The sequence below is a fragment of the Oncorhynchus mykiss genome, chromosome 11 (assembly GCF_057628025.1).
Source record: "Oncorhynchus mykiss isolate SJ-2025 chromosome 11, ASM5762802v1, whole genome shotgun sequence".
Taxonomy (NCBI): Eukaryota; Metazoa; Chordata; class Actinopteri; order Salmoniformes; family Salmonidae; genus Oncorhynchus; species Oncorhynchus mykiss.
Window position 1 is genome coordinate 81,049,807 of NC_143032.1, and position 27,074 is coordinate 81,076,880.

General features: G+C 42.2%; 2 protein-coding genes across 7 annotated transcripts in view; both read left to right on the forward strand.

Annotated features, from left to right (window-relative positions):
* Nucleotides 1–10,391, forward strand: part of LOC110535129 (extracellular matrix organizing protein FRAS1) — a 349,490-nt gene extending 339,099 nt beyond the window's left edge. For all 5 annotated transcript variants that reach the window (XM_090191232.1, XM_090191233.1, XM_090191234.1 and 2 more), the window contains 9 exons: nt 488–648; nt 773–987; nt 2,124–2,274; nt 2,669–2,936; nt 3,603–3,719; nt 4,244–4,410; nt 4,812–5,017; nt 6,488–6,634; nt 6,848–10,391. In XM_090191232.1, coding sequence (XP_090047358.1) covers nt 488–648; nt 773–987; nt 2,124–2,274; nt 2,669–2,936; nt 3,603–3,719; nt 4,244–4,410; nt 4,812–5,017; nt 6,488–6,634; nt 6,848–7,522 — 2,107 coding nt within the window. In that variant the 3' untranslated portion in view covers nt 7,523–10,391. The remainder of the gene's footprint in view (nt 1–487; nt 649–772; nt 988–2,123; nt 2,275–2,668; nt 2,937–3,602; nt 3,720–4,243; nt 4,411–4,811; nt 5,018–6,487; nt 6,635–6,847) is intronic.
* Nucleotides 10,392–13,297: 2,906 nt separating this feature from the next.
* LOC110536458 (annexin A3) lies at nt 13,298–24,257 on the forward strand. 2 transcript variants are annotated; one of them, XM_036936465.2, is made up of 13 exons: nt 13,301–13,408; nt 13,812–13,859; nt 14,802–14,889; nt 15,192–15,289; nt 15,983–16,096; nt 16,194–16,284; nt 16,434–16,513; nt 16,615–16,671; nt 17,242–17,335; nt 17,413–17,508; nt 20,604–20,662; nt 20,836–20,958; nt 23,638–24,257. In XM_036936465.2, exons 2-13 carry the CDS (start codon nt 13,845–13,847, stop codon nt 23,695–23,697), a joined length of 975 nt encoding a protein of 324 aa, XP_036792360.2. In that variant the 5' UTR covers nt 13,301–13,408; nt 13,812–13,844; the 3' UTR covers nt 23,698–24,257. The 2 variants fall into 2 exon arrangements, with proteins under 2 accessions (XP_036792361.2, XP_036792360.2); XM_036936466.2 differs by lacking the exon at nt 13,812–13,859 and having other exon boundaries at nt 13,298–13,408; nt 23,638–23,853.
* The last annotated feature ends 2,817 nt before the right edge of the window (nt 24,258–27,074 follow it).

Sequence of the window (27,074 nt, forward strand, 5' to 3'; positions counted from 1 at the left end):
GTATATAATAGTATAACACCTCCATATGGTCTATAATAGTTCTAGAACACCTCCATATGGTCTATAATAGTTCTAGAACACCTCCATATGATATATAATAGTTCTAGAACACCTCCATATGGTCTATAATAGTTCTAGAACACCTCCATATGATATATAATAGTTCTAGAACACCTCCATATGGTCTATAATAGTTCTAGAACACCTCCATATGGTCTATAATAGTTCTAGAACACCTCCATATGGTCTATAATAGTTCTAGAACACCTCCATATGGTCTATAATAGTTCTACAACACCTCCATATGGTCTATAATAGTTCTAGAACACATATATATGGTCTATAATAGTTCTAGAACATCTACATATGGTCTATAATAGTTCTAGAACACCTCCATATGGTCTATAATAGTTCTAGAACACATACATATGGTATATAATAGTTCTAGAACACTAACCTTGATTAATATCTTATTTTTCTTCTGCAGTATCCACATCTCGGTGCAGATCCCCCACCAGGACGGTATGCTGCCCCTAGTGTCCAGCATGCCCCTCCACAACCTGCACTTCCTGCTGTCGGAGTCCATCTACAGACAACAGCATATCTGTTCAAACCTGGTCACTCTCAAAGACCTGCAGGGGGTCTCTGGTGAGCGTACACACACTTGATCACACACACACACACACACACACACACACACACACACACACTGGTGTGCACCAAATAATACAAATCCTCCCTTTAACAAAAGTGTGTTTGATGTGTGTTTCAGAGACGGGTTTCCTGGATGATGTCCAGTATGACAGTATCTCTCTGGGTCCGGGTTATGACAGACCGTACCAGTTCAACCCTGGTGTCCGAGAGGCTAAGAGCATCCAGCTGTATAAACACCTCAACCTGAAGAGCTGCATCTGGACCTTCGATGCCTACTACGACATGACGGAACTCATCGACGTCTGTGGAGGCTCTGTCACTGCCGACTTCCAGGTACAATACAATACGCCCTGCAGTGGGTTAGGGGGTCACATAGAGGGTTAGGGGTCACATAGAGGGTTAGAGGGTCACATAGAGGGTTAGGGGGTCACATAGAGGGCTTAGGGTCACATAGAGGGTTAGAGGGTCACATAGAGGGTTAGGGGGTCACATAGAGGGTTAGGGGGTCACATAGAGGGTTAGGGAGTCACATAGAGGGCTTAGGGTCACATAGAGGGTTAGGGGGTCACATGGAGGGTTAGGGGTCACATAGTGGGTTAGGGGGTCACATAGAGGGTTAGGGGGTCACATAGAGTGGTAGTGGTCACATAGTGTTAGGGGTCACATAGAGGTTTAGGGGGTCACATAGAGAGTTAGGGGTCACATAATGGGTTAGGGGCCACATAGTGGGCTAGGGATCACATGGAGGGCTAAGGGTCACATAGAGGGTTAGGGGTCACATAGAGCGTTCTCATGTCACATTCAGGGTTAGGGGTCACATGGAAGGTTAGGCATCACATAGAGGGTTAGTGGTCACATAGAGGGTTAGGGGTCACAGAGGGTTAGGGGTCACATAGAGAGTTAGGGGTCACATAGTTGGTTTTGGGTCACAGAGAGTTAGGGGTCATATAGTGGGTTAGTGGTTACATAGAGAGTTAGGGTTCACATAGTGGGTTAGGGGTCACATAGTACTCTAGTGTTTATCATGCTCTGAATTCACTCCTGTTGGACATAATATGGACATAATATTATCCCAGATATCCATTTACACACAATAAGACATTATGATTGGAGTCCACAGTACTATTGTGTCCACATTGGCTGGTCAGGTTGATTTGCATTGACTTTGGTTTCCCAGTCATGTGGGCACACAGGCAGTAGAAGCCTTGAATGCTCAGATAGAGTTTACATGTGACTCATCCCAACCACAGTATGCAAAACATTCTAGGACTGGCTACAGCTGTTGCCACTGTATATCACCTTATATCATGCCATGTTTAGTAGCATTACATTATGTAATGTAATATGATCTCATCTTATGTCATGTCTTGTGTATGTCCACCCCCCCCAGGTGCGTGACTCTGTTGTTCCTGGTTGAGTAGTGTTATTTCCTGTCACTTTATCTCATGTCTTGCGCTATGTCCCCCCAGGTGCGTGACTCGGCCCAGTCGTTCCTGACGGTGCAGGTTCCTCTCTACGTGTCGTATATCTACGTAACAGCTCCCAGGGGCTGGGCTTCTCTGGAACACCACACTGAAATGGAGTTCTCTTTCTTCTACGACACCGTGCTCTGGAGGACAGGTGAGGGGGGGGGGGCTGTGTGTGGGGGGGGCTGTGTGTGGGGGGAGGGTGTGTGTGGGGGGGGGAGGGTGTGTGTGGGGGGGGGGGCTGTGTGTGGGGGAGGGGGGGCTGTGTGTGGGGGAGGGGGGGCTGTGTGTGGGGGAGGGGGGGCTGTGTGTGTGGAGGAGGGGGGCTGTGTGTGTGGGGGAGGGGGGGCTGTGTGTTGGGGGGCTGTGTGTGGGAGGGGGGGCTGTGTGTGTGGGGGCTGTGTGTGTGTGGGAGGGGGGCTGTGTTGGGGGGGGGGTGTATGTGTGGGGGGAGGTGTATAAGGGGTTGGTATGTTTCTGTGTTACTCTGTTTAACTGGTATGTCTCTGTGTAACTCTGTTTAACTGGTATGTCTCTGTGTCCACTAGGCATCCAGACAGACAGCGTTCTGTCAGCCAGACTCCAGATCATCAGGATCTACATAAGAGAAGATGGCCGTCTGGTCATCGAGTTCAAAACACACGCCAAGTTCAGGGGCCAGTTTGTCCCCGAGCACCACACTCTGCCTGGGCACAAGTCCCACCTGATGGTCCCGGACCACCTGGGGGGGATAGAGTTCGACATGCAGCTCATCTGGAGCGCCCAGTCCTTTGATTCTCCCTACCAGCTCTGGAAAGCCACCTCCTCTTACAGCAGGTCAGTAAACAGACATACTGTTATATACAGTTATAGATATATATATTAATAGATATACCCAGTCCTTTGATTCTCCCTACCAGCTCTGGAAAGCCACCTCCTCTTACAGCAGGTCAGTAAACAGACATACTGTTATGTACAGTTATAGATATATATATTAATAGATATACCCAGTCCTTTGATTCTCCCTACCTGCTCTGAGGGCCACCTCCTCTTACAGCAGGTCAGTAAACAGACATACTGTTATATACAGTTATAGATATATATATTAATAGATATTCCCAGTCCTTTGATTCTCCCTACCTGCTCTGAGGGCCACCTCCTCTTACAGCAGGTCAGTAAACAGACATACTGTAATGTACTGTTATAGAAATAGATAAATAGATATACCCAGTCCTTTGATTTTCCCTACCTGCTCTGAGGGCCACCTCCTCTTACATCAGGTCAGTAAGGGTTACTCGGTGTGTAAGCTTTTGTTTCCGACCTGTGTCTTCTGCATGCCACAAAACAGTGTTAGCCTGCTGAGCTAAGTTAAAGCCTAGGCATTAGCCTGGGGACCTAATGTAAACGTCGTCAGGTCTCAGGGCAAGGTTAAAACATCATGTAAGTGTGATTCAGAAGCGTCTCTGTTAGAGGAGCTTTACCATAACGCTTGTTGTGTTCCAGGAAAGACTACTCTGGAGAGTACACAGTGTTTCTGATCCCCTGTACCGTGCAGCCAACCCAACCATGGACCGACCCTGGAGACAAGCCTCTGTCCTGCACAGCCCACGCCCCAGAGAAGTATGTCCCTCCACAGCCACCATACACTTCTTAGTGAGGGCCCCAGAGAATTATGTCCCTCCACAGCCACCATACACTTCTTAGTGAGGGTCCCAGAGAAGTATGTCCCTCCACAGCCACCATACACTACTTAGTGAGGGTCCCAGAGAAGTATGTCCCTCCACAGCCACCATACACTTCTTAGTGAGGGCCCCAGAGAAGTATGTCCCTCCACACCCACCATACACGTCTTAGTGAGAGCCCCAGAGAAGTATGTCCCTCTACAGCCACTATACACTACTTAGTGAGGGCCCCAGAGAAGTATGTCCCTCTACAGCCACTATACACTTCTTAGTGAGGTCCATACACTGTTGCCATGCTCCTATCTTGACAATTGGTTGGCAAATAAAGATATGGTTGATTTGGTTAAATATGTCACTCAAACATATGTCGTGGTGTTCCTCAAGGCTCCAGTCTAGGACCTGTTTCATATGGCCATGCTCGACATATTCGGTAAGAACCTGACGTAATGTCATCTCTCCCAGGTTCCAACTACCTATAGCCTTCCAGCAGACCAACCGACCGGTGCCTGTCGTGTACAGCCTCAACACAGAGTTTCAGCTGTGCAACAATGAGAAGGTGTTCATGATGGACCCGGCCGTCGCTGACATGTCCATGGCTGAGATGGACTACAAGGGAGCCTTCTCTATGGGTACAATAACCGTTCCACACACAAAGTCACAGGGCAGACCCAAATAAAGAGAACGGGGATAGTTGAGCTATTACCCGTTATCTACACGACCAAACTTCCCGACTTACACAAAGATATTGTAAAAAATATACACTATTTCACTATTTCCCACAGTGACGGAAAATAGAAAACATGGCTCAATTTACCCCGCTTGCCCATATGTCTGTGATGCCACTGGGTTCAAAATGTGTGGCCCTTATATCCAGTCATCCACAACTTGTCTCTCTGCTGCCCCTACAGGCCAGACACTATACAACAGGGTGCTGTTTATTAGAGTATTGTCTCTCTGCTGCCCCTACAGGCCAGACACTATACAACAGGGTGCTGTTTATTAGAGTATTGTCTCTCTGCTGCCCCTACAGGCCAGACATTGTATGGCAGGGTGCTGTGGAACCCAGAGCAGAACCTGAACTCAGCCTACAAGCTGCAGCTGGAGAAGGTGTACCTGTGTACAGGACGGGATGGATACGTGCCCTTCTTCGATCCCACGGGGACTCTGTACAACGAGGGCCCTCAGTACGGCTGCATCCAGACCAACAAACAGCTCAAACACAGGTTCCTGATCCTGGTATGTATATCTACTGAGATGGGAAAGAGGTCAAGCGTCCTATGTTTTCACCATGTCTGCCCTGGAGCTGCCCATTCTAATACAGGTTTTCTGGCAAAGTGTGCCCTCTATTCATCTCTATGATGGTATAGTTTCCATTCAACTCCCATTGTCCTCTTGTAGTGGTTGGAGATATTGGTGATGTTCCAGGTTGTCTTGTTTTTTTTTTTCACAGTCCGCGCTGCACATCTCAGAAGATGTCCATGTCACATGAATGTGCTTCCTGAGATGCTTCAAAACACTGCTAATCAGTGCAAACTGTTTGTAGATTTACATATATTGTAAAGAGGGTATATTTTGTGTCTGTTTTGTATCACAGAGTGCAAACTGTTTGTAGATTTACATATATTGTAAAGAGGGTATATTTTGTGTCTGTTTTGTATCACAGAGTGCAAACTGTTTGTAGATTTACATATATTGTAAAGAGGGTATATTTGGTGTCTGTTTTGTATCACAGAGTGCAAACTGTTTGTAGATTTACATATATTGTAAAGAGGGTATATTTGGTGTCTGTTTTGTATCGCAGAGTGCAAACTGTTTGTAGATTTACATATATTGTAAAGAGGGTATATTTGGTGTCTGTTTTGTATCGCAGAGTGCAAACTGCGCATTTCTTTTGTAGATCTGATCCCTTCGCGAGTTGAACCCACAACCTAAGTGTTTCCTTGCACCACCAGTTTGAGTCACATAGTTGACCCGTGACCTTTTTGGTTTGTCTTGTGGTATGTCACCCAACGTAAACCTGATGGACTGGTTTGATCCACGTCGCTCAGGGCGTAGTCGTGGCCTTAAAGAGATAAGACTTTGAGCTATTCAAATAGGAGGAATCTCCTATTGGTGTACAAATCACTGCTCTGGTATCGTATTGCTGGATCGTTTATGCTAACGTTTACAATAATGGGTGTATGGCAGGCTATTGTCACAGATGCTGGAAATTACACGTTTTACTGAAACTACACGTTTTACTGAAACTACACATTTTACTGAAACTACAACTGAAAGTCCACGCTTTACTTAAGCAATAAGGCCCGAGGGGGTGTGGTATATGGGCAATATACCACGGCTAAGGGCTGTTCTTATCCACAACGCAACACGTTGTGCCTGCATACAGCCGTTAGTCGTGGAATATTGGCCGTATACCACAAACCCCCGAGGTGCCTTACTGCTATTATAAACTGGTTACCAACGTAATTAGAGCAGTAAAAACACATGTTTTGTCATTACCACGGCTGTCAGCCAATCAGCATTCATGGCTCAAACCAACCAGTTTATAATGAGATTTAAACAACAAATGCACTAATGTACCTTCCACATCTGCATCTATAGCCCTCATCCAGCAGTTAGCTGGCCTTGTTAGCATGTATGCTAGCGTTTGATTTGATAGTGTCTGGATGAGTTGGAAATAACGGTGTTGTAACGTCTCTCCTTTAGGATCGGAAGCAGCCTGACGTCTGTGACAGGTACTTCCATGACGTTCCCTTCGAAGCCAACTTTGCGTCGGATATCACCGAATTACAGACCATGACAGCCATACCTGGTGTTGATGGATTTACCATGAAAGTTGATGCCCTGTACAAGGTCAGCGAAGACAAAGACGTATCCACTTAACTGTAATGATTTATTAAATGATAATGTACTGCTTATGAATGCATTATATATGAGTTGTAAATGTGTTATGAAGGCCTTAGGTACCCTTCAAAAAAGGTCTTCAAGTTTGAGGGTAACTCTCAGAGAAGTAAAATTATTGATCTGATTTATCTCCATGGTAACTCTCTCTCTTTTGATTGACAGGTGGAGGCGGGGCATCAGTGGTACCTTCAGGTGATCTACGTGATTGGTCCAGAGTCCATATCCGGCCCCAGGATTCAGCGTTCTCTGACCTATCAGCTCCCCCACAGCAGCGGCGGGGGGCGGACTCGCCGGGATCTGGTCAATCAGCTGAGCCAAAGCATCGGCCACAGCCGTGCTCGCCGGGACCTTGTTGACCACAGCGGACGTCTCACTCTAGACCAGTCTCTGATATATGACAACGAGGGTGACCAGACGAAGAACGGAACCAACATGAAGACTCTCCGCCTCGAGGTCCCCGCTGCCTCAACCTTTAACCCCCAGTTGGGCGGTTCGGTGGGCGGGGGCGTGGCCGCACTAACCCTAATGTTCCTCGTCCTGCTCGCTTCATGTTTACTCTTCAGGAAGTGCCGACGATCGGCTGGGAAGAAGCCACCCCAGATGGCGGAGGAGTACCCTCTGAACACCAAAGTAGAGGTGTGTTTGGAGAGGACCCTGGAGAAGAACTTCAGCTCTAAACACTGCACCGTCAGGAACATCAACATCAACCGGAACTACGACAACGTCAACTCCAAGGTCAACAGAGGCGCAAAGGTCAACGGAGGGGCGAAAGTCAAGCAGGTCAACCTGGAGGTCAAGCTCCACAACAACCTCCACAACGACGGCACCGAGGTCTGAGGATCCCCACCACCTCCCACCATTGTTTACCCTGGCTAGATCATTTCCCCATTCGGGGTTTGCCAACGTTGAACTAGTAGAAGTAACAGTTCTACTCAAGGGGAAACATCTACCGGAGTGGAGGAGTATTTTACGAGACATCTAAAAGAAATGTCATTTTCTAAAAAGCGTTTGTTTGTACTTCTGGAATAAAATCTAGTTTGTTAATGTATTTTTATATGACCGTGATGAGAGATAAAAGGGAAGAGTTGTTTTTGACGGCCAGCTATGCAGCGTTTATTCAAATCATTTCAGAACTGGGCTACCTCAGGAACAGGGAAACGAGTGAACAACTATCGAACTATGGCGTAAAACATGATTGATTGTGTCATTATTTGAATCTATTTGGGTCTCTTTAGTTTTCAACTTGTCACCGTTGTTGAACGACTAGAGAGTTTGGAATCGGTCAAGGGAAATCTGCTGCCTTGTTTTTCCGCTTTATGTTTCCATGACAACAACAACGCCAACATGATCAACGTATGGTAGCACTTTGCTCCCGGCTTGTCTTGAATAATTTGAATAGTTCAGTTATAGCTCGGCTGCATTATTTAATCGCAGTGCCATAATATGACATCTATGAAAGTATTAAACACAGTCAGGACCCCAATCCTAACTCCACTTTCGTTCATCATTCATTCATTTCAATGGAAGATTTTCACAAAAAACCTTAGGATGCGGACCTATAGCGTGTTATGGTCTTCTGCCCACAACTGAATGAGTAGTGTTGTAATTTATATATCTTCAAGTGCAATTAATTCATGAACACACTCTCTCCTCAAACTAAGTTCTCTGCATGTGGAACTAAGATCCAGCCTAGTAATATAGTGTGTCTGAAATGACACCCTATCCCCTATACCAGTGTTTCCCGTCCTCCAGTCCCCCCAACAGCCCAACTCCAGTCCTCCAGTCCCCCCAACAGCCCAACTCCAGTCCTCCAGTATCCCCAACAGCCCAACTCCAGTCCTCCAGTACCCCCAACAGCCCAACTCCAGTCCTCCAGTACCCCCAACAGCCCAACTCCAGTCCTCCCTTACCCCCCGACAGCCCAACTCCCGTCCTCCAGTCCCCCCAACAGCCCAACTACGGTCCTCCAGTCCCCCCAACAGCCCAACTCCAGTCCTCCAGTACCCCCAACAGCCCAACTCCAGTCCTCCAGTACCCCCAAAAGACCAACTCCAGTCCTCCAGTACCCCCAACAGCCCAACTCTGGTCCTCCAGTACCCCCAAAAGCCCAACTCCAGTCCTCCAGTACCCCCAAAAGCCCACATTATTGTTGTAGCCCCAGACAAACTCACCTGATTCAACTAATTGAGCTGTTGGGAGTACTGCACGTCTGGAGTTGGGAAACACTGATCTGTACTTTATGGTGCACCAATATGTCCTAGACAAAAGTAGTCCACTAGGGAATAGGGGTGTCTTTTTTTGGATGCACACTGGTTGCGTTTACACAGGCAGAATATTCTGATCTTTTGACCAATCACATCACATTTTTTTTTCAGAGCTGGTCAAAAAAAAAAAAAAAAATTGTGAAAAATGATCATAATTGGGCCGCCTGTGTAAATGCAGCCACTATGTTATTTTATCTAGACAAAAAGCTCAACACCTTTCTACAAGTGCCATTCCATGCAGTACTGTCTCATGCTTTTACAAATCCAGACAAATAGTCCAAAGTATTTTCACCAAAAGGGTAAAAAGTGGAATTCCATCAGTGAATGATTGTAATAATCATCTGACATAGATACCGAGTGAATAGATATTCCACAATAGAATACGACCACTGTAGAGTAGATAGCCTAGCTACGTTGGTGCCCACCTGCCTACTCACTCACTCACTCCCGTTGGATGCTGCTGTAGCCTTGTGATTATGACTATAACAGAACTGATTTCTTGTAATTCATCATTTGAATTTGTTACAGTTAAATTGTCATATTTTATACAAGTGTCTGTTTTATTTTATGCCTTGCCTTCTGTGTGCCAAAACACCCCAAATGCCTCAGTTATATATTTGTGATGTACATACACGTTCAATCCCACAACACCATGGTTACATCTCAAATGGCATCCTATTCCCTTTGTAGTGCACTACTTGACAATAGGGCACTACATGACAATAGGGCACTACTTGACAATAGGGCACCATATAGACAATAGGGCACCATATAGACAATAGGGCGCCATTTGGGACATTACCTATGTTCATTCACATAATTATTTAACTGTTGATATTGCAGTATGCATTATTATCATGTTATTACCCATATCATTTATTACCCATATCATGTTAATTAATACCCATATCATGTTATTACCCATATCATTTATTACCCATATCATTTATTACTGTATGTTTGGCCAATCATCTGTTAAAATTATGTGTAACATTTGTGGTGTGTGTATGTAAGTGTTATAACACAACCAATCATTGATTGATTGATTACGGCTGATTGATCATCCCACAGCACTGAATGTTCTGCAGAAAACAGTTTTGTGTGGCATTGATTTCTCTCTCTCTCTCTTTCTCTCTCTCTCTCTCTTTCTCTCTATCTCTCTCTCTCTCTCGCTCTCTCTCTCTCCGTCTCTCCCTCCCTCTGTCTCTATCTCTCTCTCTCTCTCTTTCTCTCTCTCTCTCTCTCTCTCTCTCTCTCTCTCTCTCTCTCTCTCTCTCCCTCACTCTTTCATTTAATTTCATATTTCATAGAACTGTGTGCCTATCAATAAAACAGTGGGAAGGTGGAGTTTTTTTGGTGCTATCATTTATGGAACTAATTCCAATGCTATGGATATGATGCCTGTATTCGGTGCCTTTTTAGTAATAAAACTGTTGAACACACGCCTTGCCAACTGGGTTGTTTCTGTGAGGCCAGTAGTTAGTGGTCAGTGCTGTATGGTAATAGCAAACTATCAGTCACGATAGTCATCAACGTGGAAAACTGATTGGGTTTGAGAAGTCATCAACGTGGATAACTGATTGGGTTTGAGAAGTCATCAACGTGGAAAACTGATTGGGTTTGAGAAGTCATCAACGTGGAAAACTGATTGGGTTTGAGAAGTCATCAACGTGGATAACTGATTGGGTTTGAGAAGTCATCAACGTGGAAAACTGATTGGGTTTGAGAAGTCATCAACGTGGAAAACTGATTGGGTTTGAGAAGTCATCAACGTGGAAAACTGATTGGGTTTGAGAAGTCATCAACGTGGAAAACTGATTGGGTTTGAGAAGTCATCAACGTGGAAAACTGATTGGGTTTGAGAAGTCATCAACGTGGAAAACTGATTGGGTTTGAGAAGTCATCAACGTGGAAAACTGATTGGGTTTGAGAAGTCATCAACGTTAATAATTCTGGATTTTCTTTTCACCATTTTAACCTCAATCCAATGACATGGTGACATTTATAGTTGATTTCATGTTGAATTCACTCAAAATCAACACTAGACATTGAACTGATATCTGTGCCCAGCAGGTATTGCCTAACAGTGTTCTAGACTAATATACAGGCTAACAGTGTTCTAGACTAATATACAGGCTAACAGTGTTCTAGACTAATATACAGGGTAACAGTGTTCTAGACTAATATACAGGCTAACAGTGTTCTAGACTAATATACAGGGTAACAGGGTTCTAGATTAATATACAGTGTAACAGGGTTCTAGATGAATATACAGGGTAACAGTGTTTGAGATTAATATACAGGCTAACAGTGTTCTAGATTAATATACAGGGTAACAGGGTTCTAGATTCATATACAGGGTAACGGTGTTCTAGATTCATATACAGGGTAACGGTGTTCTAGAATAATATACAGGGTAACAGTGTTCTAGACTAATATACAGTCTAACATAGTTCTAGATTAAAAAACAGGGTAACAGTGTTCTAGATTAATATACAGGCTAACAGTGTTCTAGATTAATATACAGGGTAACAGGGTTCTAGATTCATATACAGGGTAACGGTGTTCTAGATTAATATACAGGGTAACAGTGTTCTAGACTAATATACAGGGTAACAGTGTTCTAGATTAATATACAGGCTAACAGTGTTCTAGACTAATATACAGGGTATCAGTGTTCTAGACTAATATACAGGGTAACAGAGTTCTAGATTAATATACAGGCTAACAGTGTTCTAGATTAATATACAGGCTAACAGAGTTCTAGATTAATATACAGGGTAACAGAGTTCTAGATTAATATACAGGCTAACAGTGTTCTAGATTAATATACAGGGTAACAGTGTTCTAGATTAATATACAGGCTAACAGTGTTCTAGATTAATATACAGGGTAACAGAGTTCTAGACTAATATACAGGCTAACAGTGTTCTAGATGAATATATAGGCTAATAGTGTTCTAGATTAATATACAGTGTAACAGGGTTCTAGATGAATATACAGGGTAACAGTGTTTGAGATTAATATACAGGCTAACAGTGTTCTAGATTAATATACAGGGTAACAGGGTTCTAGATTAATATACAGGCTAACAGTGTTCTAGACTAATATACAGGGTAGCAGGGTTATAGATTAATATACAGGCTAACAGTGTTCTAGATTAATATACAGGGTAACAGGGTTCTAGACTAATATACAGGCTAACATAGTTCTAGATTAATAAACAGGGTAACAGTGTTCTAGATTAATATACAGGCTAACATAGTTCTAGATTAATAAACAGGGTAACAGTGTTCTAGATTAATATACAGGCTAACAGTGTTCTAGATTAATATACAGGGTAACAGGGTTCTAGATTCATATACAGGGTAACGGTGTTCTAGATTCATATACAGGGTAACGGTGTTCTAGAATAATATACAGGGTAACAGTGTTCTAGACTAATATACAGGCTAACATAGTTCTAGATTAATAAACAGGGTAACAGTGTTCTAGATTAATATACAGGCTAACAGTGTTCTAGATTAATATACAGGGTTACAGGGTTCTAGATTCATATACAGGGTAACGGTGTTCTAGATTAATATACAGGGTAACAGTGTTCTAGACTAATATACAGGGTAACAGTGTTCTAGATTAATATATAGGGTAACAGTGTTCTAGACTAATATACAGGGTATCAGTGTTCTAGACTAATATACAGGGTAACAGAGTTCTAGATTAATATACAGGCTAACAGTGTTCTAGATTAATATACAGGCTAACAGTGTTCTAGATTAATATACAGGCTAACAGTGTTCTAGATTAATATACAGGGTAACAGAGTTCTAGATTAATATACAGGGTAACAGAGTTCTAGATTAATATACAGGGTAACAGAGTTCTAGATTAATATACAGGGTAACAGAGTTCTAGATTAATATACAGGGTAACAGAGTTCTAGATTAATATACAGGGTAACAGAGTTCTAGATTAATATACACGGTAACAGTGTTCTAGATTAATATACAGGCTAACAGTGTTCTAGATTAATATACAGGCTAACAGTGTTCTAGATTAATATACAGGCTAACAGTGTTCTAGATTAATATACAGGGTAACAGAGTTCTAGATTAATATACAGGGTAACAGAGTTCTAGATTAATATACAGGGTAACAGTGTTCTAGAATTGCACTTCTGACATGGTACCAATACTATTCAACATTTTAAATCAGCATTTTGACGATTCAATCCAAAGTGAATCAGCAGAGTCATATTTGATAGAGAAGAGCTGTAATCTATGGAATGTATCAAACGTGGGCCTGTTCAAAAGGTCATCTTTTGTTCTCCATGGGGATGACATCATTTCCTCATTGGGAAGCACCGGGAGGCTACACCTCCGCTCAGGTGAAGGTGTGGTACTACGACGCGGAAGATTTCTGCTGTTGACTATTGTGTTGAGTGGTAGCTAAACTTCAGGTAAGAATCACTAGAATACATTTATTTTTGCGAGATTGTTTTGTCTTACGAATAGGACGTAGACGAATGCTGTGTATTGACGTTCGTTAGAAGTGATTTTCCTCGCTGTTCTATGAAAATGTGATGTGATTGATCTTGCCTGTACTTTATGCTGAGATCGACTCGACTGCTGAACACCGTTTTTGATCTCCGGTTCTTTTTGACATTGCTCTGACGAATTCAGATGGATTCTATTTGTATTCTATTGTATTTTATTGTATTTTATTGTATTTTATTGTATTCTATTGTATTTTTTTTCTCATTTAGCTTTTGGTGTTTTAGACTACTGTGCTCTATCACTTTTTAAAACTGTAATATGGTAAGAGAAGTGGCCTATTTCGTAAGAATGTCTTTATCTCACCAGATACAGACATCACTGGTCCACATCACCATTGAAATGGCAACTTTATGGGTAAGATCACTAGTATGATGCATGCGTTGATAATAAAATAGGCAATTGATATGAATTACCTTTTGGATAACTTTTAAGATAACTTTGTATAAAGCATAACACTAAAAACAATTCTACACTGAGCATACAAAACATTAGGAACACCTGCTCTTCCCATGACACAGACTGACCAGGTGAATCCAGCTGAAAGATATGGTCCCTTATTGATGTCACTTGTTCAATCCACTTCAATCGGTGTAGATGAAGGGGAGCAGACAGGTTAAAGGTTAAAGGTTAAAAGGTTTTTTTAAGCCTTGAGACAATTGTGTATGTGTTGCCATTCAGAGGGTGTGTTGCCATTCAGAGGGTGTGTTGCCATTCAGAGGGTGGAAAGGCAAGACAAAATATTGAAGTGCCTTTGAACTGGGAAGTAGGTGCCAGACGCACAGGATTGAGTGTGTCAAAAAACTGCAACACTGCTGACTTTTTCCACGCGCAACAGTTTCCTGTGTTTATGAAGAACGGTCCACCACCCAAAGGACATCCAGCCAACTTGACACAACTGTTGAGCATTGGAGTCGACATGGGCCAGTATCCCTGTGGAAGTTATTTTGACACTGAGGCTGTTCTGAGGGCAAAAAAGGGGTGCAACTCTAACATTAGAAAGGGGATCCTAATGTTTTGAACACTCTTGGGTATATTTACCATGTACAAATAGATAGTAGTCGAGGGATAGGCCACCTCAGTTTAAATAGGCATAAAACACCTTTAGCGAACAATAGCACAAACCTGTGACTCACCGTCTGTGTGTCTGTATCTCTGGACTATTGAATGACCTGGAAGGTCTCATGGGATTCCCCAACCTAATGCAGAGTTTTACCAGTTCTCACGTTGATAGAAGTCGAATGTGACATTGTTTTCATTTGTGAAATTTGAATATAAACGGGTTTATTTTGTGTGCAGACCGGGGAGAGAGGGAGCATCAAGCCCAAGGCAGATTTCAACGCAAAGGATGACGCTGTGGCTCTCAGAAAGGCCATGAAGGGACTAGGTAAAGAATACTGGCCCCTTCTAGAACAGACCTGTGTTCAAATACTGGCCCCTTCTAGAACAGACCTGGGCTCAAATACTGGCCCCTTCTAGAACAGACCTGGATTCAAATACTGGACCCTTCTAGAATATACCTGGGATCAAATACTGGTCCCTTCTAGAATAGACCTGGATTCAAATACTGGCCTGTTTTAGATCTCTCAAATACTGGCCTGTTTTAGTACTTCTTAATTCTCCCTAATTCGTTGCGGTGTAGATCGGTTCTATTGTATAGCCAACCAGCCCTGTTGCATTTCTCTGCAGGTACAAACGAGAAGACCTTAATAGATGTTCTAACTCAGAGGAGTAGTGGTCAACGTCAGCTCATCTGTAAAGCTTACCAAGAAGAAGCCCCTGGCAAGGTAAGAACTCAACTCTTTCTACCAGGGTTACAACTCTCTCTTTCTCTCTCTCTCTCTCTCTCTCTCTCTCTCTCTCTCTCTCTCTCTCTCTCTCTCTCTCTCTCTCTCTCTCTCTCTCTCTCTCTATTTCTCTCTCTCTCTCTCTATTTCTCTCTCTCTCTTTCTCTCTCTCTCTTTCTCTATTTCTCTATTTCTCTCTCTATTTCTCCCTCTCTCTGTCTCTCGCTCTGTATGTCTCTCTCTCTCTCTCTCTCTCTCTCTCTCTGTATATATATATATATATGTGTCTCTCTCTCTCTCTCTCTCTCTATATATATATATATATATATATATATATATATATGTGTTTCTCTCTCTCTCTCTTTCTCTATATATATATATATATATATATGTGTCTCTCTCTCTCTCTCTCTCTCTATATATATATATATATATATATATGTTTCTCTCTCTTTCTCTATATATATATATATATATATATATATATATATATATATATATATATATATATATATGTTTCTCTCTCTCTCTCTTTCTCTCTATATATATATATATATATATGTGTCTCTCTCTCTCTCTCTCTCTCTATATATATATATATATATATATATGTTTCTCTCTCTCTCTTTCTTTCTCTCGCTCTCTCTCTCTTTCTCTGTGTGTATGACCACTTGTCTAATTGTCTTCCTGTAGACGTTGGTGGAGGACTTAGAAGGGGACACACATGGTCACTTTGAGGACCTGCTGGTCGCGCTGGTCACACCCCCTGCCATCTATGACTGCCAGGAAATCACCAAGGCCATGAAGGTGACGTTTTTCACGTTTTTCTTGCCTCCCTAAACAAATCATTTCTTTATTTAACTTCATTTGGACTCAACACTAACACCAGACTAATGTGTTGCAGGGAGTTGGGACTAAAGACAGTGCCTTGATAGAAATCTTCGCCACAAGATCCAACAAACAAATGAAAGAGATTTCCGATGCCTATATAAAACGTAAGAATTGATCAGTGTAATCATGGCTAGGCTCAGTTGTGTGTTTCAACCAATCAATTCGGACGGAGATGACATCATCAGATGATGCTAAGACGATTTGATAGTTGCCATGGAGACAGGTTTACATTGCAACAGATTTTCTTTCATAGAAACTGAGAAGAAGTTGACCTTGGACCTGAAGAAGGAGACTTCTGGAGAATTTGCTAAAGCTATTCTCATTCTGGCCGAGGTATTGTGAGCCCAATGAAAACATAGGATCTGTAGTTGCTGTTGTTGTCTATAAAATGGGCCTGTTATAAATCTCTCAATATGGTTTGTCTCTAAACTAAGGGCAAGCGGGATGAAAACACACATGTGGATGCAGCCAAGGCCAAAGAGGATGCTAAGGTGCTGTGAGTTGTTGTTTCTCAGGTGTTATGACACAGTTATCAGGGTGCAACATTTATAATGACATTTATAATAACATTTAAAACAACATTTATAATACCATTTATAATACCATTTATAATATCATTTATAATACCATTTATAATAACATTTAAAACAACATTTATAATACCATTTATAACAACATGTATAATACCATTTATAATAACCTTTATAATAACATTTATAACAACATTTATAATACCATTTATAATAACATTTAAAACAACATTTATAATAACATTTATAATACCATTTATAATAACATTTATAATAACATTTATAATACCATTTATAATAACATTTATAATACCATTTATAATAACATTTATAATAACAATTATAATAACATTTATAACATTTAAAACAACATGTATAATACCATTTATAACAACATGTATAATACCATTTATAATAACCTTTATAATAACATTTATAACAACATTTATAATACCATTTATAATGACATTTATAACACCATTTCCATCTCTGTGAAATCTAAAATTAATATTTCTTTATTCCCTCCGTCAGACTCTTTACAACGCGGGGGAGAAGAAGTGGGGGACAGACGAGTCCAAGTTCATCGACATCCTGTGTCAGAGAAGCATACCTCAACTCAGACAAAGTAAAGATATCTGACCTAATGCACAACATTGTTGTTGTTATCTTATGTCTGACCTGTGATGTCATGTTTTTGTGTAGCTCTGGTGGAATACAAGACCATCAGTGGGAAGAGTCTGCAGGAGAGCATCGAGGGAGAGATGTCTGGGGATCTAGAGGAGCTACTGGTGGCCATTGGTATTTTTTTTATTTTTTTTACCTTCATTTAACTAGGCAAGTCAGTTAAGAACAAATTCTTATTTTCAATGATGACCTAAGAACAGTGGGTTAACTGCCTGTTCAGGGGCAGAACAACAGTACCTTGTCGTGTCGGGGATTCAAACTTGCAACCTTTCGGTCACTAGTCCAACACTCTAACCCCTAGGCTACCCTGCCGCCCCTCAATCACAGCTGTATTCTACTTGGTAAACTACTGCTCAATCACAGCTGTATTCGACTGGGGGCCATTGGTAAACTACTGCTCAATCACAGCTGTATTCGACTGGGGGCCATTGGTAAACTACTGCTCAATCACAGCTGTATTCGACTGGGGGCCATTGGTAAACTACTGCTCAATCACAGCTGTATTCTACTGGGGGCCATTGGTAAACTACTGCTCAATCACAGCTGTATTCTACTGGGGGCCATTGGTAATCTACTGATCAATCACAGCTGTATTCGACTGGGGGCCATTGGTAAACTACTGCTCAATCACAGCTGTATTCTACTGGGGGCCATTGGTAAACTACTGCTCAATCACAGCTGTATTCTACTGGGGGCCATTGGTAATCTACTGATCAATCACAGCTGTATTCGACTGGGGGCCATTGGTAAACTACTGATCAATCACAGCTGTATTCGACTGGGGGCCATTGGTAAACTACTGCTCAATCACAGCTGTATTCTACTGGGGGCCATTGGTAAACTACTGCTCAATCACAGCTGTATTCTACTGGGGGCCATTATTAAACTACTGCTCAATCACAGCTGTATTCTACTGGGGGCCATTGGTAAACTACTGCTCAATCACAGCTGTATTCTACTGGGGGCCATTGGTAAACTACTGATCAATCACAGCTGTATTCTACTGGGGGCCATTGGTAAACTACTGCTCAATCACAGCTGTATTCTACTGGGGGCCATTGGTAAACTACTGCTCAATCACAGCTGTATTCTACTGGGGGCCATTGGTAATCTACTGCTCAATCACAGCTGTATTCTACTGGGGGCCATTGGTAAACTACTGATCAATCACAGCTGTATTCTACTGGGGGCCATTGGTAAACTACTGCTCAATCACAGCTGTATTCTACTGGGGGCCATTGGTAAACTACTGCTCAATCACAGCTGTATTCTACTGGGGGCCATTGGTAAACTACTGCTCAATCACAGCTGTATTCTACTGGGGGCCATTGGTAAACTACTGCTCAATCACAGCTGTATTCTACTGGGGGCCATTGGTAAACTACTGCTCAATCAGAGCTGTATTCTACTGGGGGCCATTGGTAAACTACTGCTCAATCACAGCTGTATTCTACTGGGGGCCATTGGTAAACTACTGCTCAATCACAGCTGTATTCTACTGGGGGCCATTGGTAAACTACTGATCAATCACAGCTGTGTTATTATGTGTTTTATTTTATTCATTATTTTCTTTTGTTTAACCTTTATTTAACTAGGCAAGTCTGTTATGAACAAATTCTTATTTACAATGACGGCCTACCAAAAGGCAAAAGGCCTCCTGAGGGGACGGGGACGGGGATTAAACATATGTGTATATATATAAATATAGGACAAAACACACGTCATGACAAGAGAGACAACATAACACTACATAAAGAGAGACCTAAGACAACAATATAGCAAGACAGCAACACATGACAACACAGCATGGTAGCAACACAACATGAAAACAACATGGCAGCAACACAACATGGTAGCAGTACAAAACATGGTACAAACATTATTGGGCACAGACAACAGCACAAAGGGCAAGAAGGTAGAGACAACAATACATCACGTAAAGCAGCCACAACTGTCAGTAAGTGTCCATGATTGAGTCTTTAAATGAAGAGATCGAGATAAAACTGTTCAGTTTGAGTGTTTGTTGCAGCTCTTTCCAGTCGCTAGCTGCAGCGAACTGAAAAGACGAGTGACCCAGGGATGTGTGTGCTTTGAGGACCTTTAACAGAATGTGACTGTCAGAACGGGTGTTGTATGTGGAGGATGAGGGCTGCTGTAGATATCTCAGATAAGGGGGGAGTGAAGCTTAAGAGGGTTTTATAAATAAGCATCAACCAGTGGGTCTTGCGACGGGTATAAAGAGATGACCAGTTTACAGAGGAGTATAGAGTGCAGTGTTGTGTCCTATAAAGGGCATTGGTGGAAAATTCTGATGGCCGAATGCTAAAGAACATCGTCTGCATATAAATGGATAAGAGAGAGCTTCCTACTGCCTGAGTTATGTTGCTGATGTAAATTGAGAAGAGTGTGGGGCCTAGCATTGAGCCTTGGGGTACTCCCTTGGTGACAGACAGTGGCTGAGACAGCAGATTTCCTGATTTTATACACTGCACTCTTTGAGAGAGGTAGTTAGCAAACCAGGCGAAAGACCCCTCAGAGACACCAATACTCCTTAGCCGGGACCTCAAGAATAGAATAGTCTACTGTATTAAAAGACTTGGCCATGTCTATAAAAATAGCAGCACAACATGGCTTAGAATCAAGGGCAATGGTGACATCATTGAAGACCTTTAAGGTTGCAGTGACACATCCATAACCTGAGCGGAAACCAGATTGCATACCAGAGAGAATACTAAAGACATCAAGAAAGCCCGTCTGTTGATTATTGACAAGTTTTGATAAACAGGGCAAAATAGAAATAGGCCTATAACAGTTCTTGTGCCATGCTTGTACTGATCATGTTTTAAAGTTAAGCAAAAAATTACAAGGACTATTTGCATAAATTGGACTACTACTTTTATCATCCCAAATAACCACCACCAGTAACCCTAACCCATATATAACCCTAACCCAAATATAACCCTAACCAATATATAACCCTAACCAATATATAACCCTAACCCATATATAACCCTAACCCATATATAATCCTAACCCATATCTAACCCTGACCCATATTTAACCCTAATCCTACCCCATATATAGCCCATATATAACCCTAGCCCTAACCCATATATAACCCTAACCCATATAGAACCCTAACCCTAACCCATATTTAACCCTAACCCTAACCCATATATAACCACCACCATGCTGTTTCTCTCCTCTAGTGAAATGTGTGAAGAATGTCCCAGCATACCTAGCTGAACGCCTGCATCAAGGCATGAAGGTACAGACAGTATATTTTTTTATGTTAAATACAATGAGCACATTGTTGTGTGATAGTCACTGCATGTTAGGAAATGGTGATAATTCCATGGTAGAGTTTCAGTGGTTATGTCACTGTCAGAATCTTACATTTATATGTTATTTACTTTATTTTTAATATGGTCACTGTCTCAGGGCGGAGGAACGGATGAGTGTACCCTGAACCGTATCATGGTCAGCCGGTCAGAGATAGACATGCTGGACATCAGAGCAGAGTTCAAGAAGCTTTATAGCTATTCTCTGCACTCTGCCATCGAGGTAAGACTACACCCCCTAACCTTCACCCTAACCCTAACCCTCAACCTCACCCCCACGCTAGCCCTCACCCTAACCCTCAACCTCACCCTAACCCTCACACTAGCCCTCACCCTAACCCTCAACCTCACCCTAACCTTCACCCTAACCCTAACCCCCACGCTAGCCCTCACCCTAACCCTCAACCTCACCCTAACCTTCACGCTAACCCTAACCCTAACCCTCAACCTCACCCTCACCCCCACGCTAGCCGTCACCCTAACCCTCACCCTAACCCTAGCCCCTACCCTTACCCTCACCCTAACCCTCACCCTCATCCTAACCCCTACCCTAAGCCAGATAGAGATAAGGTCTTTTCACACTACTGAGCCGAACCAAGTCAAGGCAAACCAAACTGTACTGAGCTGTCCTGGTTACGCATCCACCATAGATCCTGGAACCGTTCTAAAAAAGGAAATTCCCAAGCCCGCACAGGTTGGTACGGATTGGCTTAGCACGAGACTGTGAAAAGGCTGGCTTAGCACGAGACTGTGAAAAGGCTGGCTTAGCACGAGACTGTGAAAAGGCTGGCTTAGCACGAGACTGTGAAAAGGCTGGCTTAGCACGAGACTGTGAAAAGGCTGGCTTAGCACGAGACTGTGAAAAGGCTGGCTTAGCACGAGACTGTGAAAAGGCTGGCTTAGCACGAGACTGTGAAAAGGCTGGCTTAGCACGAGACTGTGAAAAGGCTGGCTTAGCACGAGACTGTGAAAAGGCTGGCTTAGCACGAGACTGTGAAAAGGCTGGCTTAGCACGAGACTGTGAAAAGGCTGGCTTAGCACGAGACTGTGAAAAGGCTGGCTTAGCACGAGACTGTGAAAAGGCTGGCTTAGCACGAGACTGTGAAAAGGCTGACTTAGCACGAGACTGTGAAAAGGCTGGCTTAGCACGAGACTGTGAAAAGGCTGGCTTAGCACGAGACTGTGAAAAGGCTGGCTTAGCACGAGACTGTGAAAAGGCTGGCTTAGCACGAGACTGTGAAAAGGCTGGCTTAGCACGAGACTGTGAAAAGGCTGGCTTAGCACGAGACTGTGAAAAGGCTGGCTTAGCACGAGACTGTGAAAAGGCTGGCTTAGCACGAGACTGTGAAAAGGCTGGCTTAGCACGAGACTGTGAAAAGGCTGGCTTAGCACGAGACTGTGAAAAGGCTGGCTTAGCACGAGACTGTGAAAAGGCCATTAGATAACTTATCGGTACCATGGTCAGAGTTGGAGTTCAAATTTTAAATTGAGCTTGTCCTCAACTCTGCTACCTTTCAAGTATCTACAGTATTTCTCCTGTGAGGTCCATTGCATCTCAGTGCTTGAGGCGTCAATACAGACACCTCGGTTCAAATCCAGGCTGTATCACAACCGGCCGTGATTTTGGAGACCCATAATGCGGCGCACAATTGGCCCAGCGTCGTCCGGGTTTGGCCGGTGTAGGCCGTCATTGTAAATAATAATTTGTTTCTTAACTGACTTGCCTAGTTAAATAAAGGTAATAAAAAAAAACAACAACAACAAACAATGTCCTGACATGCTCACCCATCGACAGGCATTGTACTCTATTAAATTAAAGGGTGTCTATACTGATTGTGGTTTTAATGGTCAACTGCAATACAGATCAAAAATCTACTTGCTACAACTGTGATATGTTGTTGTCTCACCTAGCTGTTGTCACGAACCGGCTCAAAGCCCGTAACAAAAGGGAAACAACGTGGAGATAAGGAGTAACAAAATATATATTTATTAACTAAAGCGACTAAGGAAAATATACAATGGTGTGTGTAATCAGTAATCAGTAGTGTAAGTGAGTGTTTTGCAGGCATGAAGGTGATAATGCAGGGTGTTGAAAAGATGCTAAAGCAAACAACGAAAACAACCACCAAGAAACACAACAAAATCTATAAAGGTGTCTGCATGGAGAGAGTCTCCTCCATGAATGGGGAAGTGGTGTATTTATCCTGGGAGACACCGGGCCCAGGTGTGTCTGCATGCAGAGAGTCTCCTCCATGAATGAGGAAGTGGTGTATTTATCCTGGGAGACACCCGGGCCCAGGTGTTTCCCATGTAGCTGACGACCCTCCCAACTCCGCCCACCAGCGTCCTAATAAGGAAACAACAAAGAGAGAATACGGCAGACAGAGTGGGAGGGTCGTCACACTGTCTTGAAGGGACACTTTGGGATTTTGGCAATGAAGCCCTGCTAGCAGATACCCATAGACTCCCAGTCAATGCGCTAACGCTAGTTAGCATTGGCTCGTGACACTACCTCTATCTTCCTTCATACTGGACTCAGAGACATACAAATGGTATCCCACGAGTTCATCTGACTTTGGGGAAGTAGATAAAAGGACCCCATTGCCAAAATCCTAAAGTATCCCTTTAAGATGAATGAATACACTAATTGTAAGCCCCTCTGGATAAGAGCATCGGCTAAATGTCTATAATGTTAATGTAAAAATGTGTACACACCTTTTCCTGTCATAGATTACAATGTATTCCTACTACACATGAACTATTTTCTCTATATATATATATATATATATATATATATATATATATATATATATATATATTTGTTTGGAGCCGAGTTAGGTTTTGTGTGCTTGTCCTCACTGGTGTGTGACAGAACGGTTGTGTTGTGTTCTTCTGTCTGTAGTCGGATACATCTGACTTCTATGGGGACTGTCTCAAGAAGATCTGTGGAGGGGACGATTAACAATGCAACACTATGGAGGGGACGACTAAGACAGTAACACAACACTGCAGCCAGAAGATACCTGTGCATCATACTGGTGCTACTACTGCTACTACTACTACCTCTAATTCTACTACTATTACCCACTAATATTACTAATACTACTACTACTACCCACCAATATTAATACTACTACTACTACTACTACTACTACTACTATTACCACTACTATTACTACTACTACTACTACTACTACTACTACTACTACTACTACTACTACTACTACTATTACCACTACTATTACTACTACTACTACTACTACTACTACTACTACTACTACTACTACTACTACTATTACTACTAGTACTACTACAACAACTACTACTAATAATAATAATAATAATACTACTACTACTACCCACTAATATTACTAATACTATTACTACTACCCACTAATAGTACTACTACTACTACTACTACCACTACTACTACCCACTAATATTACTAATACTATTACTACTACCCACTAATATTACTACTACTACTACTACTACTATTACAACTAGTACTACTACTACTACTAATAATAATAATAATAATAATACTACCCACTAATATTACTAATACTATTACTACTACCCACTAATATTACTACTACTACTACTAATATTACTACTACTACTAATAATAATACTACGACCCACTAATATTACTAATACTATTACTACTACCCACTAATATTACTACTACTACTACTACTACTACTACTACTACTACTACTACTATTACTACTACTACTACTACTACTACTACTACTACTACCACTACTACTACCACTACTACTATTACTACTACTACAACTACTACCACTACTACTACTACCATCACTTTTACTGAGCTACCTTCCTCTCAGTCTACCATTTCAATATACAGTACTGGATCGTGTTCATTAGCCACCTGATCTGAATATATATACTGAAAAAGGGAGAGACTAGATGGACCAATAAGAAACACTCATTGTCATTTTCTGTTGCAATGCCCTAATGAACATGACCCTACTCTTTTCCTACCAAATCTACTCATCTTATAGACTTTTAAATTAATATTTTAGAATAGCTGTTGGTAGTAGGGAATCATTGTAAATCAGTGCTGTGTTTGATTTTGCGTGACGGCAGTTCTGTTATGTTTTTATCTCTCTAGTCTGATAGCCACAAGTCTGATAGCCATGGGAAGTCTGATAGCCATGGGAAGTCTGATAGCCATGGGAAGTCTGATAGCCATGGGAAGTCTGATAGCCACACGTCTGATAGCCATGGGAAGTCTGATAGCCATGGGAAGTCTGATAGCCATGGGAAGTCTGATAGCCACAGGGAAGTCTGATAGCCACAGGGAAGTCGAATAGCCACAGGGAAGTCGGATAGCCACAGGGAAGTCGGATAGCCACAGGGAAGTCGGATAGCCATGGAGAATATGAAAACCTCTGTGGGGGAGATGATGAATGACACAAGTCCAACACCACTTGTCTCTCTGTGTTTCCTTGTATTTGATTCAGCAAACGATGTACTGCATGTGTGCAATCAAACTTCCCCGTGGCAATCAAACTTCCCCGTGGCAATCAAACTTCCCCGTGGCAATCAAACTTCCCCGTGGCTATCAAACTTCCCCGTGGCTATCAAACTTCCCCGTGGCTATCAAACTTCCCTGTGTGCAATCAAACTTCCCCGTGTGCAATCAAACTTCCCCGTGGCTATCAAACTTCCCCGTGTGCAATCAAACTTCCCCGTGGCTATCAAACTTCCCCGTGGCTATCAAACTTCCCCGTGTGCAATCAAACTTCCCCGTGTGCAATCAAACTTCCCCGTGTGCAATCAAACTTCCCCGTGGCTATCAAACTTCCCCGTGTGCAATCAAACTTCCCCGTGTGCAATCAAACTTCCCCGTGGCAATCAAACTTCCCCGTGGCTATCAAACTTCCCCGTGTGCAATCAAACTTCCCCGTGTGCAATCAAACTTCCCCGTGGCAATCAAACTTCCCCGTGGCTATCAAACTTCCCCGTGTGCAATCAAACTTCCCCGTGTGCAATCAAACTTCCCCATGTGCAATCAAACTTCCCCGTGGCAATCAAACTTCCTCGTGGCTATCAAACTTCCCCGTGGCAATCAAACTTCCCTATGGCTATCAAACTTCCACGTGGCTATCAAACTTCCCCGTGGCTATCAAACTTCCCCGTGGCTATCAAACTTCCCCGTGGCTATCAAACTTCCCTGTGCTGTACCTGCATTTTATGACATGATTCTAACTTATATCAATAAAAACATCTCATTAAGAAGGAGATACTGTACTAAATACCATCTCATTAAGAAGGAGATACTGTACTAAATACCATCTCATTAAGAAGGAGATACTGTACTAAATACCATCTCATTATGAAGGAGATACTGTACTAAATACCATCTCATTAAGAAGGAGATACTGTACTAAATACCATCTCATTAAGAAGGAGATACTGTACTAAATACCATCTCATTATGAAGGAGATACTGTACTAAATACCATCTCATTAAGAAGGAGATACTGTACTAAATACCATCTCATTAAGAAGGAGATACTGTACTAAATACCATCTCATTAAGAAGGAGATACTGTACTAAATACCATCTCATTAAGAAGGAGATACTGTACTAAATACCATCTCATTATGAAGGAGATACTGTACTAAATACCATCTCATTAAGAAGGAGATACTGTACTAAATACCATCTCATTAAGAAGGAGATACTGTACTAAATACCATCTCATTAAGAAGGAGATACTGTACTAAATACGTTATGGAATGTTCTAGAATGTTCTTTAAAGGCACAGAGATCTGTGGTAAGTGATATATGCTGTATGTAATTTACACTCACCACTAGAGGTCCCCATTGATTCACACAGAAGCAGGAGATGCCATGTGAGTGAAGCATATATATATATATATATATATATGATATAAAGGAGTTTATAGATGAAGCATAGGGTCTCTGATATAAAAGCACAGTTTATAGATGAAGCATAGGGTCTCTGATATAAAAGCACAGTTTATAGATGAAGCATAGGGTCTCTGATATAAAAGCACGGTTTATAGATGAAGCATAGGGTCTCTGATATAAAAGCACAGTTTGTAGATGAAGCATAGGGTCTCTGATATAAAGGCACGGTAGCGTTTATAGATGAAGCGTACAGCCAAAAGCTGCCACAAGTAAATACAGCCATTTATTTTTCAAACTTGGCATTTAATGATTCTTTCATCTTCATCGACTGTGAAACTATAGAATGAATGTTTGATGGGAACGGTATCCTTCTCGTCCTTCTTTCAAGTTGATGTCCGTTGGTACAGCACTGTGTGACTCTTGGCTAT